The sequence below is a fragment of the Diplotaxodon limnothrissa genome, linkage group LG7 (genome assembly GCF_057381915.1).
Source record: "Diplotaxodon limnothrissa isolate DT_005_m linkage group LG7, D_limnothrissa_male_GT1.1, whole genome shotgun sequence".
Lineage (NCBI taxonomy): Eukaryota > Metazoa > Chordata > Actinopteri > Cichliformes > Cichlidae > Diplotaxodon > Diplotaxodon limnothrissa.
The window spans coordinates 26,983,118-27,000,644 of NC_140602.1; the positions used below are offsets into that span (position 1 = coordinate 26,983,118).

The following is a 17,527-nucleotide window of genomic DNA, read 5'->3' on the forward strand; positions in this document are numbered from 1 at the left end:
CTTCGGACATCCAACCTTTGGGCATATGCACTGACAAGAACATAATAATAATGTTACCTTGTAATCTTGTAATAAATATTACAAATTAAACATTAGTCTTCTTAAGTCTTTGGACTGAGATGATCCCTTTTTCATTAGTGTACATCTTTCACTTTAGATTCTGTCAAAACTGTGTTTTCTAAGACTGGATGAGGCCATTTCTTCTTTTTTTGTGTTTGGCCATTGGGTAACTTCATCTTTCTCCAGCAGTGGTCAACCTCACACTTTCCACATATTTATAGTCTTGACACTATTACAGTCTTTTTAATAATTTTTAATGTACATCATTTGGATACTTTAAATCCTATCGCTAACTATGCACTCTGAAAAGAAAAAGCTGTAAACTGGCTTATAAAAATCTATAGGTTTTCTGGTGTTGGCTGGCAGTAGTAATGGAATAGGTGACAAAACACCCAGTCACCCACTTTTCAGTTATTTATTTGTAAAAAATGTTTGGAATCATGTAAGATTTTCGTTCCACTTCTCACGTGTACACCACTTTGTGTTGGTCTTTCACGTGGTCTTTCAATAAAATTGATTCATGTTTGTAGCTGTAATGTGACAAAATGTGGGAAAGTTCAAGGGGGCCGAATACTTTTGCAAGCCACCTTATGTTGTCACACACAAGGTGTTTTTTTTTCAAATGGTGCAACAGCGGCAGCACACTCTAACACATGCTCAGTTACTCTCAAAAGAATAGTCAGGCAGGAGCTACTGTTTGACCAGCGGATCAGCCAACATGCCAGTGGAACTGAAAGGGAACATTTTAGTGACAGGGGCCAACAGAGGCCTTGGTTTGGAGCTGGTGAAACAGCTGGCAGAGACGACAGGACAAGAGGCTCACATCTATGCCTGCTCCAGAGAGCCTGAAGGAAGCAGAACTGAGGTGAGACTGTTACACATAAATGCTTCTTGTGGTTCTCACATCAACTGCTAGAGCAACCCTCACATGCACACATGTGAAGGTTGACTGTGTATCATCTGTTCATTTCACTTATTTTACTTATATAGTGCCAAATCACAACAACACAACTTTGTATTGTAAATAAATTGTTATGTTGTTATTGTCAGCATCTGCAGATAACTTTATCATAACATCATCTTGTAATTATGAGAATACAACATAAAAAAAGTCATGAAAGTATGAAGAGGGGTCCATTTTCATTTTACAAGGCCTAAGCTAACCTAATAGTCTAAAACTAGTCAACAAATTTGGTATAAACATCTTTCATTTGGTTTCAAAGTGTGACGGTGTAGCACGGCTAACTCTACGGGGGTCTGGCTGCAAAACTTCTCTCGCAGGCTCCATTTTCAGCACAGAAGCAAAAGATGTAGCAAAGCTGTTGAAGGCAACTTGATATGTCAGTTTTGATCACTACGAAACAGTGAAAAGTGTATATAAGGTCTGCAACAAATCGGTGTGCATTAGTTGTGTTCTCAATTTAAGTGTTGCTGCATTCTCCGGGTTGTTCATTTATTTCCCTTCAGTCACAGATTGTTGGACAATACATTTGCTATTGACAGTTAACATCTTAACTGTACATACACGTTCTCCTTACACTGTTGCTTTGGAATCTGGAATTCCTGAGGACAAGCCTTAGATTTGTATGCACATCAATCATTTCTGTTGTGAGTCACTGGCTATAGACGTGATTTCATGGAATAACAACATAAATATTTATATATATTCTTTCTGTTCCCTTCAGGCACTGAGACAGTTAACCACCCGACATCCTGGAAAGATCACTATAATCAAGCTAGGTAAAAACAATCCGCCTTCATTTAACTCTGCATACACTTCCAACACCATTTCCAAATGTGTGCTGAAACATTTCCAATTATGACACTAAAACACTGGAGGCTCACAGACAGTGAATTCTGGAAGTGTTGCTGAGTCTATGCACTGATTTCTTACTTACAACTTAGTTATTAAAATCTGAGAACCTTCCCACTACGGGTGCACTCAGGTTTTTGATAGTGCCTTACTTTAATCTCATCAGGCCTCTCACATAATAATGGAAGTGTTGAAATATTCACTTGAGAATCTGAGATTCAAAGGCAAATACATACATAGAAATGAAACCTTTTTTTTAAACTCATAATCTTCCACAGTTTTTTTTTGACATTCAAAAGACCTTGGTCATTATGATTTGTATTTCTATACATCTACCTGTAGATGTTGCAGATGAGGAAAGTATCTCAGCTGCTGTGCAGGCTGTGCAAGATCAGATCGGGGATGCTGGGTTGAATATCCTTATCAACAATGCTGGTATTAGGAAACCGGCCTTGTCAGGAGCATTATCTGCTACCAAGAAAAACGACATGATGGAGGTGTATGAAACCAATGTGGTTGGACCATTTACCATTGCAAAGGTTGGTTTGTTCTCTGCAGACGTGGGAAGTACAAATACTTTGTTACGCAAGTAGAATTTTCAGGTATTTGTGCTTTGAGTATTTCATGTTCTGAGAACATTGTACTTTCACTTCCCAGATTTTTACCCAAACACCTCTACTTTTTACTCCTTACATTACATTTTTGAAACAGACTCATTTCTTAGGTTTAACATATTTGATGGGAGTTTCACATTTTTATTTCACATCTTTCATTTTATTTTATTTTTTAAATGTGCTATAATTTCACACATGTAAACTGTAAGTTTTGTACTTTCAGATGTTTCTTCCACTCCTGAAAAAAGCAGCACAGAGGGATTCTTCTGCAAAGGGCAATGGTATGTATCTGTTCTTTCATGTTATGTTGAATGTAGGATACCATCATTGGGAAAACACTCAGTGGAGTGAGTACATACTTATGGTTTCATGCTCCATCTCACTGCAACTGTGACTAGGTTATTTGGTCAGAAGGTCAGTGATTTGATCCCCATAACTTTGAATTATAAGCAGGCAAAATAATTAAGCCCAAATGTCCTGTGTGCATGACAAGCAAAATTCAAAGGCACGAAATAATGTGTTGTAAATGTGTGAGTGGTACCCCGGCTTGGCAGTACAGGGGTCCATTTGAGCTTTCATATTAAAGTAATGGGATTAGCTTGCCTGATAAGAGTTAATATGAGATTATATCCAATTTACAAAAAGCTGAGTTGAAGATTTGCCTAGCTGCAAGTTATCCACCTCCTAAAGCCAGTTCAATTCAATTCAATTGCCAAATCACAACAATGGTTGCCTCAAGACACTTTATATTGTAAAGTAAGGACCCTACAGTAATACATAGAGAATCCCAACAATCAGACAACCTCTATGAGCAAGCGCTTGCCGACAGTGGGAAGGAAAAACTCCCTTTTCACAGGAAGAAACCTCCAACAGAGCCAGGGTCAGGGAGCAGCGGCCAACCAATTGCTGCAACTGGTTGGAGATGAGTGAAGGAAGACACGACAAAGACACCTTGTAGAAGAGAGACAGAGTAACGTTTAAATGGCGATTATTTTGTACCGGAATGGAAAAGTAAAGTGTGGAGGAGAGAAACAGCTCATGATCGGCATGGGCACGTATGGCTGCCAATGGAAGTGGGTCACTGGTGTTTATTAATTATCTGACTGCTGATAGAAGCAGCAGGATGAACTGAGAGTACAGGGCTGCACTCTGCTCACATTCAGACTAATGCTGCAACACTGAGCAGACGGAGCTTCATAGTGCGATCCAAAAACCCAAGATTTGCTCAAAGCAAAGAAATTAAATATTCTTCAATTGTCAATGAATGAAAGACATTAATACAACCGTTATATCCATCCATCAAGCCACTCCGGATCTTCTGGGGGCACACACAGTTTGTCAGCAGAGAGGTGTAATCTCGCCAGATCCTTTCCTGAATAGGACTAGAAAATACGACAGAATATGCAGAATTCTAGACAGTTATACTTAAAGAAGAGTGGAGCGTTTTCTCTGCATTAATACATTTACAAAAGTAAATAGATTTGAATTCTTTCGCAGGTGGATTGCATCACAGAACGTGTTGGTTGGTGCAGGTTCAGAGATGCAAACTATCCTCACACACACAGTTCTTTTCGTTTCCCAGTCATGATGCTAATCTGTTTGTCCCACTTTGTCTTAGATAATAAAACTGCCTGCAGCTCAGCCATCATCAACATCTCCACAGCTATTTCATCCATAGAGAAATGTCCAGAGACCTTCTCAGCAGCACAGATGTATCCTTATAGAATAAGCAAGGTACTGTTAAAAAGAATCAAATATCCTGACTTTCTTCCTAAACTTGTTTATTCTGTCTGTGCTTATCTTTTAGAGTTTTTCTTTACTAACATTTTAATAAGTAACTGTGATTCAATGACATAGACCAGATTCAGTGAAAGGAGCTTGACACGCAGTAATTAAAGCATCATGTGGTTCAGTTGTTTGGCTTTAGACACCTGTATTGATTAATAATTAATAATAATTTCAATAAGTGTAATACTTATATGTTTGTATTACGCTTAACAATAAAGAAATGTGCTGTTTCTCCTGTCATCAGGCAGCACTGAACATGCTGACTCGCTGTCAAGCCGAAGACTTCAAGACTCACAATATAGTGGTGACAGCCATACACCCAGGCTGGGTCCAAACTGAGATGGGAGGAGAAAAGGTGACGTGATGAAAACTTTAAAATACTTTATTCAGTGAATACATTTAAACATTATGGTTTTCCTTTAAACAGCTTTCATATGAAACAATCACATTTGCTGAAACCCACCAAATCTCTGTTACAGATTCCAGAAAGTTCTTTTAGGTCAAACAAGTACTGTGCTTATGTAAAACCTTATATCGTTGTACGTTTCACTAGACAAGCGTAATGTAAGTCCTAGCATTACATCACTGCTTGTACTAGCTCTGAGATTTATACATTTGGATGCATTATTGTAAGTTCAGGGTAAGTAAGAGCAGCTTAGTAATAAAAAGACAAACACAGCATGAAACACTCACCGATTCTGTTTTCTGATTTATTTTTGATAATCCAATTACATTTTACATAATATCAATGTTGATATGAGATGAAAGTGCTAACAACCACACCACGACCATCCTTTTCTCCAATAATGATCATTTTAAATCTCTAATCTTGAAACTGCAAACAAAAATAAACTTCATTTTTAGCGTTTAGCTTGTTAGCCTTCCCCATATTAGAAATCATAAAGCTTGTTCTGATCCAGCCGCTTCCTTTCCAGTGACTTTCTTCTTTTGTGTGTCTGTTGTCTCCCACAGGCTCCTTTGACCACCGTGGACAGCGTACTTGGCATGCTTAGTGTGATATCGTCACTTAGCAACAAAGACAGCGGGATGCTTCTGGACTGGCAGGGCAACACCATCCCCTGGTAGCCGTCATGTCAAAACCAGGCTAATAGACAATGTTTTCAGGTTAAAATTCAAATGAGAAAAAACATACACGAATATAAACATAATAAAGCATTGAGGAGGAGATTTTTTTAATTAATTTATTCTTTTCTTTTTTTTAACATGTACTAGAAGCTTTCTGCAAACTGAACTGCTGGCCACGGTTCACCAGAGAGGAAATGAAATGACTTCACGATCTATAATCTGGCCATGCTTAGAAATTTGTCTGTTTTCATTGCGGGGAGACAATAATTTCCTACAGTGGAATAAAATTTAATCTGAAATTTCAGACAGTATTATATGTAAAGATTCATTAATCATATTAACATCTCTATAAGCATTTCAGCCAGTAAGCAGAGTTTATAGTTTGGAGGTGGCATAGAAATGATGGTATACAGAGAAAATTAGCACTGGAATGAACAACATTTGAACTTCAGATGGTTGTTAAGGCGTCCGTGTTGTCTTTCACAAAGGCTGTGGCTTCCAAATGCTCTGTAGTAACAGATATTATTATAAACATGAGTGCTAACAGCTGGGGAAATAATTTTACTCTACATGTTTGCTTCTGTAATAAAGTGATAAACCGGTTTTGTTCCCAACCTGTCACATTCCCATTAGTCTTTCTTCAATGTCATAAAAATATAACGAGACAGTTTTCCTTTAACCTTAAAAAAAAAAAAAAAGAAGATCTACTAATTTTCTCTTGCTGAGAGAGAAATCTGATAGCTGACCACGTGTAGCAGACTGAGACCTTTGACGTTTATACATAGAACTGAGATCATCTTTGGTTATTAGGAAATTATGGCAAAACAGATACCTGTGCAAACTGCCTGCATTTTCTCAGGTAATTCCAGTAGTGAGTCTGACACTACGTATCATTTTCAACTATTTAATAATAAAAAATACACAATATGACGAGACCAGAGAAAAGGAAATGCAGGTTTAATTGCATTTGCTGTCTTTAAACTCTCATTCCTTTTGACTTTTACATGCCTATTAAAAAATACATACAGTTTTCAAAAATAAAATAAAATTAAAATAAACATCTTAGATGGCGTGGAAATAATCGCATCTGCAGTCCCGCACCTGCACGGCTATGTCGGCATGTTTTGGCAGCAGCGTTGTGTGCTCGGGGGGAACCGGATGCAGAGTGGACAACTCAGCAAGCCTCAGACGGCTCAGACACACACGGCGTGCTCCTGTGTGGGGTTTGGAAAGTTTGCCTGTATTGGGGATGGAAAAGCATTCCGACATTCGACAACACAGAGTCATACATATCATCTGCAATTTACACATCCATAACAATAATTATATTAGGATCGAGAATCAGAGCCATATTACATTTTAATTATACGGTATAGCAATATGACAGTTACTGATGTTCTGTCTAAAAACTACAGTTATGTTCCCATCTTTTCTTACGTGTATGCACTGCAAGTGCTATAGTCTTCTTTTTTCTGATTTTCTGAATACATAGGTAACTTAAATATTTACACTGATTATTTTACAGCCTATGGCCCAGCCCACTGACGAGAAAATGTTTTTTTTTTTTTTGTCTAGAATAAAAAGTGCAGAGTGGAAATGGGATGAAATGGTCCCAGTGAAAGGCAGCACAGGGAGGAAGCGAAGGATGGGAGTAAAATTGGTGCTCCCGGTCCGAAACAGGGTCCCAGACCCCAAGGACAGGATCACTCAGGATTTCCATGCATGCCAGGACTGTAAGAGATAGCAAGCCTCATCCTGTAGAGGCACACGGGACTCCTCACACACCTGAAGGGTGTTCAGGGTTTTGTGCAGCACTTTGTGATCCAGCAAACTCCAGGTTCTCCTAGTTAGTGCTGTATGGGGTACAGAGGGTTGTCTGCCCAGTGTTACTGCGAAGATTCACTGCTCCGAGGTTCTGGAATATTTCAGTCACTGTTTGGTTTGTTTTCCTCCTCCCCCTCTGCCTCTACATCACTAAGAGCTGTCCCAGAACCATCCTTAAATGCTGAGTACACCCTGCAAGCTCCCTCACCTTCTCTGTCATCTCTCTGGAGGCTCCAGGGGAAGGATACTGAAGTGCTGCTGTCTTCGTACTGATCACAATGTCTTTGAGTTTTTCACAGAGGCTGTTGCTGCTTTGGGCTACCCGTGCCCTCACTTCTGGAGATTTGGCCTGGCGTGACAGCGTGTCACCAATGAAGACCAGCTTGTGTGCGCTGAGAATGACAAACTTGCTGTGTGCCACAAAGATCTTTGGTGGCTGGTTGGAGTTGACAGCAGTAAAAAAGGCATCGATGGCATTTGTCACCGTGGTGACGTTCTGCTCGCATTGCTCTTGATAGAAGAGAATAAGCTGACGGTCACCGTGGCACAACTTGGAGGAGGCGGGGCCTCCAGAGCCGTTCTGGGCCAGGTAGTTTGCCAGAGAGTTGTGTGCGGATGGAACCCAACCGGTCATGTCGTTGTTGATTGGCCGGCTGACCTCCTGCTCCAAACGCTCAAACTGTTTAATCTGGAAGATGATAAAGAATGAAGACACAGTTAATAACTAGAATCTGCAATGACAACAAGTTAGAATTTCTTTCCGTTGTTTTAAATTGTCCAACAAAAGTCCTCTCTGAGATTTGTGCCTGTTCTGTTCATACTGACCTACTAAATACTAAAGCTCTGGGTTGAACAAAACACTAAGCCACCAAACTCTGACAGATTTTACTTTCTAGAAAAGCTGCCACTAAAAACTCGTACTGTTTTCTATTTCAGCAAGCAACAGCTAAAAGTGAAAAATCACATGTTGGCCAACGCTGCTGGCTGCTGGAGCAGCAAGCAGTCCTGCTCAGTTAGGGCCTTTCTGTGTGACATTTGCTCTGCATTTTCACAGCCCTCCATAACTCTGGCTTACAAATCAGGGAGGTTAGATTAACTGATGAGTCTAAATTGCAGGCAGAGAGTGCACAGAGTATAATAAATAATGAATAATTAAATAAATGCAGGCTGTAGTGTAAACAATTTGGAGCAATGGCGTTTGCTCTGAAATCTGGGTTGTGTTCGAAGCTTGTGTATGAAGCGCCTTGAGGCGACTTTTGTTGTGATTTGGCGCTATATAAATAAAATTGAATTGAATTGTCGGTTTCCTTTGTTCATTGTTGCCATGTGAAAGTTCGCACTCCCACCTCCAGTGGGTCGCTTGTAGTGATGAATCCAAATCCAAATCAAAAGAATTTCATACACAGTTCAAAGCTTTGTAACAAATGTACAGTGTGTGTGTGTGTGTGTGTGTGTGTGTGTGTGTGTGTGTGTGTGTGTGTGTGTGAGAGCTGGTGTTGGAGGTCATTTGTCCCTCAGTTATTAAGAACCACTGAAGCAGTTTATTTGTTTACTGTTATTTGGTCTGACTTTGTCAAAGAAATGTAAGAACCAGTAAGGCACAGTGAAGGTAGAGGTGTAGCGTAGGAGACAGGAGGCAGCTCGCGAGGAGAAGCAGATGGTCCACCGAAGCTCGGTGTTTTGATCCTCAGCTCCTCCGGTGTCCTCACACTGAGGTGTCCTACAGACACGTACCTGCTGCTGCTCCAGCTGTGTCTTATTGTTTCGGATAATGTTGCCTTTCTCCAGCAGCTGTCGTTGGTTCTTCTCAAACTCTTCCTTTCCCTGACAGATCAGCATATAGACACACAGTTAGTACACTACATGTACACCCACCCATAGAGACACACACACCACTCAATCTAAAACACGTCTTTGCTGGTGACAAACAGGAAGTGATCGATCAGTGCTGGAGCACCATTTTCCCTCTTATATTTTTCTTAGTCTTGCTAAAATACTTGTCAGAGACTTCTTTGATTAGAAAACGTGTAGTACAGTCTTACAGCCTCACTTGTAATGTTTTCACTGTTTAATGAGCATTTGGTATTTTTTCCGGAAGTGTTGTGTCAAACAATGTGACATAGTAAACACAGTAAAGAATAATTCTTAAGTCATGGCTGTGTAAGTGGTCAGAACCAAAGTGTGATCAATTCAATTCAGTTTTATTTATACAGCACCAAATCACATCTGTTGCCTCTACCCACTTTATATTGTAAGGTAAAGACCGTACAGTAATACATAGAGAATCCCAACAATCAGTCAACCCCCTGTGAGCAAACACTTGGTGAAAGTGGGAAGGAAAAACTCCCTACTAACAGGAAGAAACCTCCAGCAGAACTGGGCTCAGGGAGAGGTAGGAATCTGCCATGAGCCCAGTTCTCTCTCTGGTGGAGAGACAGTGCTAACGACTGCACCACTGTGACACCCATAAACCACAGAGCGTTTTAGGAAATGGAGAGCAGCTGCTCACAGAAAACTCAGATTCATTCACACGCTTGTACCAGTTAAAGCTGCAATTACAGAGGAGACTTTTTTTACGCAGAGCCGTGATTTGACACTTCGTTTCTGCAGGGAAACACTCGTGACGCATAGCAAGGCTTCATGTGATGGTCTTGGACATGCAGGGGGTTTTAGGAATTAAGTGCAGCAAACATTAAGTCCCTGTAGTCAAACAGACAAGTTTAAAGACCAAACAATGATTGAAACCATTATGGCCGAGTGACTGGACCTGACGACTACTGAAACAGTAAGTCTCTTGGGACACTCAAGCCAGCAGTAGTGAGTAGCTGCTGTAGAAGCAGGAAAAATGGTGAACTGATATGATTCTGCTTATGTTATTTATATACGTAGGCTGTCTCTCTCTACCACCAGCCTCCTATAACTGAATCATTAGCAGATGCTTCAGATGTGTGGAGCTTTGGGAGCTCTGGTACAATCAGTGCCAAATCTGAGCGGATTTTCTAAATGTGCTAATGTAAACATACAGTCACACTGCCAAGCTAATATGTGATTCCTGTTATTGTAAAGGGCTCAAATCTGTGTCTGTGTGTACCTGCAGATGTACGTAGTCATAGTCCTCCATCCATCCTTCCTCTGTGGTCTCATATGGTCTCTCCACACCTTCCTCTTCTTCTGCAGCAGTAAACTTTGGTGGGGAGGGAAGGGGCCGTGACTGAATGTTCACTTTCTCCCCTCCTTGATAGCTTCCACTTCCAGATCCTGTTGTGTGACCACTAAGCTCCCCTGGGATAGGAGGAAGAGGCATTTGCTGCTGGCGAGTGGTCTTTTTAAAGAGCAGTGAAGCGTTGCCATGGAGAAAAGAAGCAAGCTGCTTGGCATCGTCAGGGATACCTCGCGCCGTCATGATCAGTCGATCTAAGTCATCCCCTCCCGGCGGTGGTGCTGTGAGTGCTGCGTGTGACCAAGAAATAGCGTCTAAGCTCTGACTATGTCGAATCAAATTCTGGAAGATCTCCTCCATCTTCCCGACCTGGCGGCCCAGTTTGGCCTGCAGTGAGCGGTCTGTGGCCTGGGCAGCATTCGCCACGGCGCCTCGGGCAAATTCTAAGAAATCTCGGACAGTGGTACGCACCCTGTCGGCAGCCTGATGAATGGCTGGGAGGTTTCCTTCAAGATGAGCCGGGCTTCTCCAGTTGCCTGTGATGAATGACATCATGAAGGAAACACTGGACTCAACAGCTTGCTGAAGACGAGACAGACGTTCCATGGCCTGATCCATTTCCAAGACCAGGGGTTTCCCTGGAATGGAGCCAGGAGCAGGAAGCGAGGTGGTGTCGCGGACAGGAACCATATCTAATGAAGAAGCAGAGTGATTGCTCCTTGTGCTTCCTGTGCTTGAGGCAGACAGCCGCTTGAAAGACATGGACAGCTCTTCACTGGCTGACTGGGCATCACGTACAACCTGCAAAACACATTAGCGTAGCATTAGAATCAAGTCACCCATTTCCTGATTGTGTGCTAAGCTAACTGCGTTAGTTTCATCAGTAAAACAATCATGCATTGATGGTCTTATTATTTTTTTACAAGGAAACAAGACTAAATAAATAGATAAATAAAATAATACATACACGTTATTACAGAGAGAATAAAAGGAATAATAAACAGAAAATTATTTGCAAATGACTGAGGAGTAGAAAAAAAATCAACCGATCCACAGTTAAACTGACAATTACAAAATTGTGAAAACCAGCAGGCCTGCAAAGCAGCCCTTCATTAGAAACCACGAGCAATGCCAGACAGCAGAGACGCTAGCTGAACAGCAGTCACAGCTTGGATTAAACAGCAGCTTTTAATAACGGCTGGATTTACTGCCAAGAGTGGGGTGTATTATTCATTTAATCTGATGGCATCTTAAGTGTAGGCTTCATGCATGAATGTGCAGCCGTGGCACGACTTATAATGGCAGCCTTAATAAGTCCGACCTAGTCACATCACATTATAGGCATGCAACATATGACTACATGTCTTTTATACATCTTTGGGTTACTTAGCTCGCTGAAATTGTTATCAACTTGGCTCTACAACTTCACATTAATTCTAGCCTAAAATGAATAAACGATAACTGAAACACTATTTTGTGTTAAGCCTTCAATGAAGACTATGTTTTCAGGTCAGGTTAACACACTACTAATGTTTAAACTCCTGGGTTTGTACACAATGTTGAGCTTCTTGGTGAGATAAACCTGAGTTTATCATAACTGCAGCATCATACAGCAGCTGGAGCCGTTCATTTTCATTTTAAAAGTAAGACAGTTTGTGTGCGTGTGTGTGTGTGTGTATCGCTGCATTCACACAGCTACTTATAGGATGCAGCCTTTTGAATTATTAAAGTAGTTATTAAAATAACCACAAGTTCAACCTCATATATTATACACCACTTAACATACTGTTCAACGAAGCATGTGATTAATATCACACAAGCACCGCGGCTCTGTCTGTCACTGTTGTGGGTCTGCATGAATAAAGCTGTCGAGACCATTAACTGAAGAGCGAGCTCCTGTGTGTCTGAATAGCACAACAGCATCACACTGCCAGAGTCACAAAGCCAGCAGTGCTCTCTGCATAGCGATGATGATGATGATGATGGAACATCTTACACAAACTTGATTTCATGCGATTAAACAAGCCGGCCCTGTAGCTGTCATACCTGTGGGGGCACGTCATAGACATTCTGCTCAGCCCTCTCCCCCGTCTCCTCTCGTTCCCGGGGGAAGTCATAGACATCCTGGCCAACACGCAGTACAGCTGGGATGTCATAGATCTGCTGAGGGGCCTGACTGGCCCCACTCCTGTCCCTATGATAATGCTTATCAGTCAGGATTGGGGGCGGGACATCATACACATCCTCTGGAATTGGCGGTTCGTCATCATTGCTGCTGAGGTTGTTGTGTAAGTACGGGCCCGGAGTGATGGGGACTTGGGGCTTTAGTTTGGCAAAGTGAGGTGGCACATCATACGTCTCCTCTCTGATTGGTTGAACATCACTGACATCCTTACTCACTGATGGGGGGAAGTCATAAACCTGAAGAGACAGAGAAGTCTTGTAAAAACACTTTATCTTATAAAGATCTCATTAAGACAAGTGTCATATTTATTATTATAATGTGTGAATAAAACTGCTTTCATCTCTTCCTTGCACTGATTAGTGTTAATCACACTTTTAAACAGATTTAATTAATCAACTGTAATGGTATGTGCTACGTGGTGCATGATTTCATATAGTAATATGAACACATTTTAGGCACTTTGAGGAAAGTACTTTAAAAAATAACGAAGTGAATAATGTTTAACAAATTGCTTTCAACAAATTGCAGTTTTAAAAAAAATCTGTCGATATGATCAATAATTGAAGCGAGTCTTTAAAGTCTTCAAAATCCACAAGTTGTCTTTTGAACGTGCACAGAGCTTCTTGTGGCTCTTCTGCAGGTTTAGGCTGCCTCCATGCTTTCTGCATGTTCCTGTAATCCCAGAAACAGACATCAGGGCCTGCTTCTTCATGTATGGATTCATGTCTTAGATCAGATCAGATCAGATGGCTGACAATTTGGCCTGATCCTGGCATCCTCAGGACTAATTTTATCCACTATAAACATGGTTAAGTGGCAGACCTGAACTGCATGGCTGCAGCATTCTTGTAAGATAATAATAAGTGGTGAGAATATCGCACGATCATCATGACCCTGACATCTTACTTTTAGAGATGCAGCTCTTCAGTCAGGAGGCGGTAATTTACATTTTGTTAGCATCCATATTAGAAACAAATTAAAGATGTTTTAACAGGATGCCTTTGATTGCTACTCATGCTTGTTTGCATACTTTTTTTATTACTGTGTTTTTGGGTGCTCTGTTTTTGCTTCTTCGTTGTAAGGTTTACACAGCCACCTGCTAACAGCTGCACCCGGGCAGACAGCAACACTCTTCAAACTGTGAGCAGTCAAGCTGGAAAGTATGCAGAATGCTGTTAATCACAGCATTCTGCATACTTTCAAATGAACAGAAGAAGGTTTCTGGTACAAGTGCGCTCATGTCAGCCGCACTCCTCAAACTAATCTAGTTCCAACTAGTTCCATTGTTACCTGTGGTGCAATATGGAATAAAGGTCAGCACAGTTAAAATACAGTTTGCAGAATGTGAGTCAAAGAGCCAACAGAACACAGAAGACAACGAGTTACACTGGTGACAATTTGAGAATTTTTTTAAAAAAAGAAAAGAATTCTCTGAAACCAGTGCAGTGCCGTAAAAACATTTATAGAATCAATCACTGTTTTAGCAAAACTGAACTATTTTCACTAAGTTAGACTTCATTTGCTGATTTGCCTACTCAGTGACACACTGACGTCATTTCCTAAACAAATCGTAACTCAAAATCAGTTAGTCTTGTTGCTAGTGGGAAATCTGTGCCACTCAGTTTGACATCCATCAAAGATGAGTTGAAAAGGTTATGTTTTAAATATTACAGGTTTTATCTGTTATTTACCATATCATGTTTTAAAGGGACCACTGTTGTAAAGAGCAGAGTCTGGAGGACGACCTGTCTGAACACGCAGACAGGACTGAGCTCAGCAGAAAGTTCTGCAGCACTGACAGCCAGTCTGAGTGAAGTGCAAGCTACTTTGTTTAGTTGAATACTGCAGAAATGTACGGCACGTCTACTACAGGTTATCAAACTACCAAAATTATTTCCCTGTCGATGCAATGGGGGTACATTTCCAATGATTATGTCATATCTTATGACATGTACACACAAACACAGCATCAAACAATTACAGAAAGACAGTAAGATGGTTATATTACATGATAACTCCCAAATCGAAATCCTTACCATCTGCTGTGGGTTCTTCTCACTGCTTGCAGGGGTGTCATATATATCTTGACCACCAGAGGGACCCTTCATCACCATGGGAGGAGTGTCATACACCTAAACATTTAGAAGCGACAGACATAATTATTATATAAATAAATAGCATCATAATTACTTATAGTTGCTGCAGACTGAGCTGAGCTCATTTCAAAGCAAGAGAATGTAACTGTTTGCAGTTTGAAGCTGTGGGGTGAAGGAAGCCACTGAAAAAGTTACTCATGAGTTTGTTGAGGCAAAGAAATCCATTAATGCAAAGTCAGTCACCTCATTTCAGCCAAACAAAGAAACTTTTCTGTTACTGAAGACAAAAATGAAGAGACCCACACACAACAGCAACTAAAGACAGCTGCAGCTAAAGACCTAGCAGAGCATTTAAGGGCGGGAATTTGCTCATGTCCATCAGTTCCATCAGGAGTTTGGCCAGTTACTACTGAGTCTGTGGAAACCAAATGAATGTCCAGCCAAACCAGTGAGTAATACAACAGTATTACTGTTGTAGTAGTACTGCTAACAAAATAATGACCTGCTAGGAATAAAGGAGTAAAATCTGTGCATTGGAATTTCTATATACTGACTTATAGTGTGTGTGTGTGTGTGTGTGTGTGTGTGTGTGTGTGTGTGTGTGTGTGTGTGTGTGTGTGTGTGTGTGTGTGTGTGTGTGTGTGTGTTTAATTCCATTTTAATAACCTATTTAATAACCTATTAAAGCAAAATTGAAGGACCGTGATGATTGCCTGGAAACGTGTGATAGCTTCTGTGTGATAACAACAACACACACATACAATGAGCAGCCTCACCTGTGTGCTGTATTGCTGCCGGGTGGGCGGCACGTCATATATGTCTGGCTGAGCTGGAGGTTGAAGTCTGGGCGGAACGTCATATTCATCCTGGTCTGGTTTCACTGCGTCGTACACATACACCTGTCCAACACGGGTAGGAACTACCACCTGAATGCAAAAGCACAGAGGCAGGTGTGTCAGTCAAAAATGGCCGAGAGCTGTAGTTGTATGACAAACATTAATCTGATAACACAGCCAGAGATAATTTATATTCAGTTCAGACCATGAAAATCTTTAAATGCATATAACAAAAATATTTCAGCACAAACAAAGATCAACCCCTTATCTGTTTGCTGCTTCTTTACACTGAATGAACAGACACTAAAGGGTGCTCAGTCTCATCAAAACATGCTGCCGACACACAGATGCACATGGGGCAATAAAAACAGTGCAATGGCTCAGTCATAGTTGTCGTGGGAACCGGAGTGCCCCATTGTTTGCCTGTTTAAACTGTGTATTATGTGGTTTGACTACAGAGTCAACCAGCCAGGCTGGGAAACCACAACAGCTGTTCAATATAGCACAGCAAAAGCACCGTTCTGCTGTCCTTTCATCCTTCCCTCCTCCATTCGTTCCTCTTTATTTCCACAACATTTCCATGTGCTGGATATATCAGAACAAACCGAGCCCCACACATACCGCCTGAATAAAGTGGCACAATTAAAACATCAGCATTGAACCAAAAAATGTCATTTGCTCCACTATAAACACTCAAGAACAGCAGTAGCAGACTCAAGGTTAGAGAACACTGACTTTGAGTAACAGACACTGCTACAAACCTAATTTGAAACCTGTTGAGACCCTGTGTGAAATCTATAAAAGCAGCATCAGCTAATCCCAAAATCCAATATTTTATTCACAACAGAGTATAGAAAACATACCAAATATTTAAACTACAACATTTTATATTTCATGAAAAATATTAGCTGAATTGAATTGATGGCAGCAGAATGTCAAAAAAAGTTGGGATGGAGGCAACAAAAGGCTGCAAAGGTAGTTGGCACTAAAAAGAAGCAGCTGGAGGGAAATTTTGCAACTAATTAGGCTAACTAGCAAGACGTCAGTAACATGAAAGAATATCTTAGACATGCAAAGTTCCTCAGAAATAAATTTGGGCAGATGTTCACCAATCTGCAAAAAACTGCATCTATAAATTGTAAAACAGTTTCAGAATAATGTTCCTCACAGTGACTATCTCATCGTCTACAATACATAACATCATCAAAAGATTCCAGGAATCTGGACAAATCTCTGTGTGCAAGGGAAAAAAGGTCAAAAATCAATACCGGATGCTATGATTTTGTGCCCTCAGACAGCAGTGCATTAAAAACAAGCATCATTCTGTTACTGAAATCAGTGCATGGGCTCAGGAACACTTCCAGAAATCATAGCCTGTGAACACAGTTCACTGTGCCATCCACAAAAGCAGACGAAGAAGCCATTTTTGAACACGAATCAGACACCCTGCTGTTTCCTTAAGTCGACTTAAGGTGCTTGTTAACAATGGGACAACATTCCTCTCCCAAAAGTCTCACAGATATTTATAGTTCTGTATTGGTTATATTCAGATTCTATGCCAACTTCTGTTGACATTTTGTTTAGTTGTTTGGAGTTTCTTCTTTGTGTTTCATCCCTGTGAGCTTTCTGGAGAGTTGGATTATTTACTTTGTTTTCTATCCTTGACATTCATATCTTAGACCAGAGCAGGAAATCTAAATAAAGGTTACTGGGTCCTTTGTTTGAGTCCACTCCCTGTGGAACCTTGACAGTAAAACTGATGCTTTACACTTGTAAAGGATGTTTCCTTATGTAGTTAACAGAAGTAAACCTAACAGCAGATCTACCCTGCACCAACAGAGGTCGGCAGCTTCCCCTAAACATACTCCTGAACAATAGTTATATACTGCATGTTGCCAGGTTTCCTTCATATTGTTCAGTGGCTACTTTCAGATGTACTGTCCTAAAACCCTCATGGACACCTAAATCACTGTCCCCATCATCACAGATCACACTGACCAACAATAAAATGCCTTTGCACAAATTCAGCTATGATGACTCACTGAAGGGGAATTCTTTTGCATGC

At 40.8% G+C, this 17,527-nt stretch overlaps 1 protein-coding gene across 3 annotated transcripts in view; it reads right to left on the reverse strand.

The window, feature by feature from the left end:
• Positions 1-6,350: 6,350 nt before the first annotated feature.
• bcar1 (BCAR1 scaffold protein, Cas family member) overlaps positions 6,351-17,527 on the reverse strand; it is a 46,569-nt gene continuing 35,392 nt past the window's right edge. For 2 of the 3 annotated variants that reach the window (XM_085359504.1, XM_085359505.1), the window contains exons 3-8: positions 15,403-15,552; positions 14,567-14,662; positions 12,392-12,766; positions 10,277-11,146; positions 8,920-9,009; positions 6,351-7,873 (exon numbers count right to left, since the gene is read on the reverse strand). In XM_085359504.1, coding sequence (XP_085215630.1) covers positions 7,328-7,873; positions 8,920-9,009; positions 10,277-11,146; positions 12,392-12,766; positions 14,567-14,662; positions 15,403-15,552 — 2,127 coding nt within the window. In that variant the 3' untranslated portion in view covers positions 6,351-7,327. The remainder of the gene's footprint in view (positions 7,874-8,919; positions 9,010-10,276; positions 11,147-12,391; positions 12,767-14,566; positions 14,663-15,402; positions 15,553-17,527) is intronic. The other variant, XM_085359506.1, reaches the window with a different exon arrangement.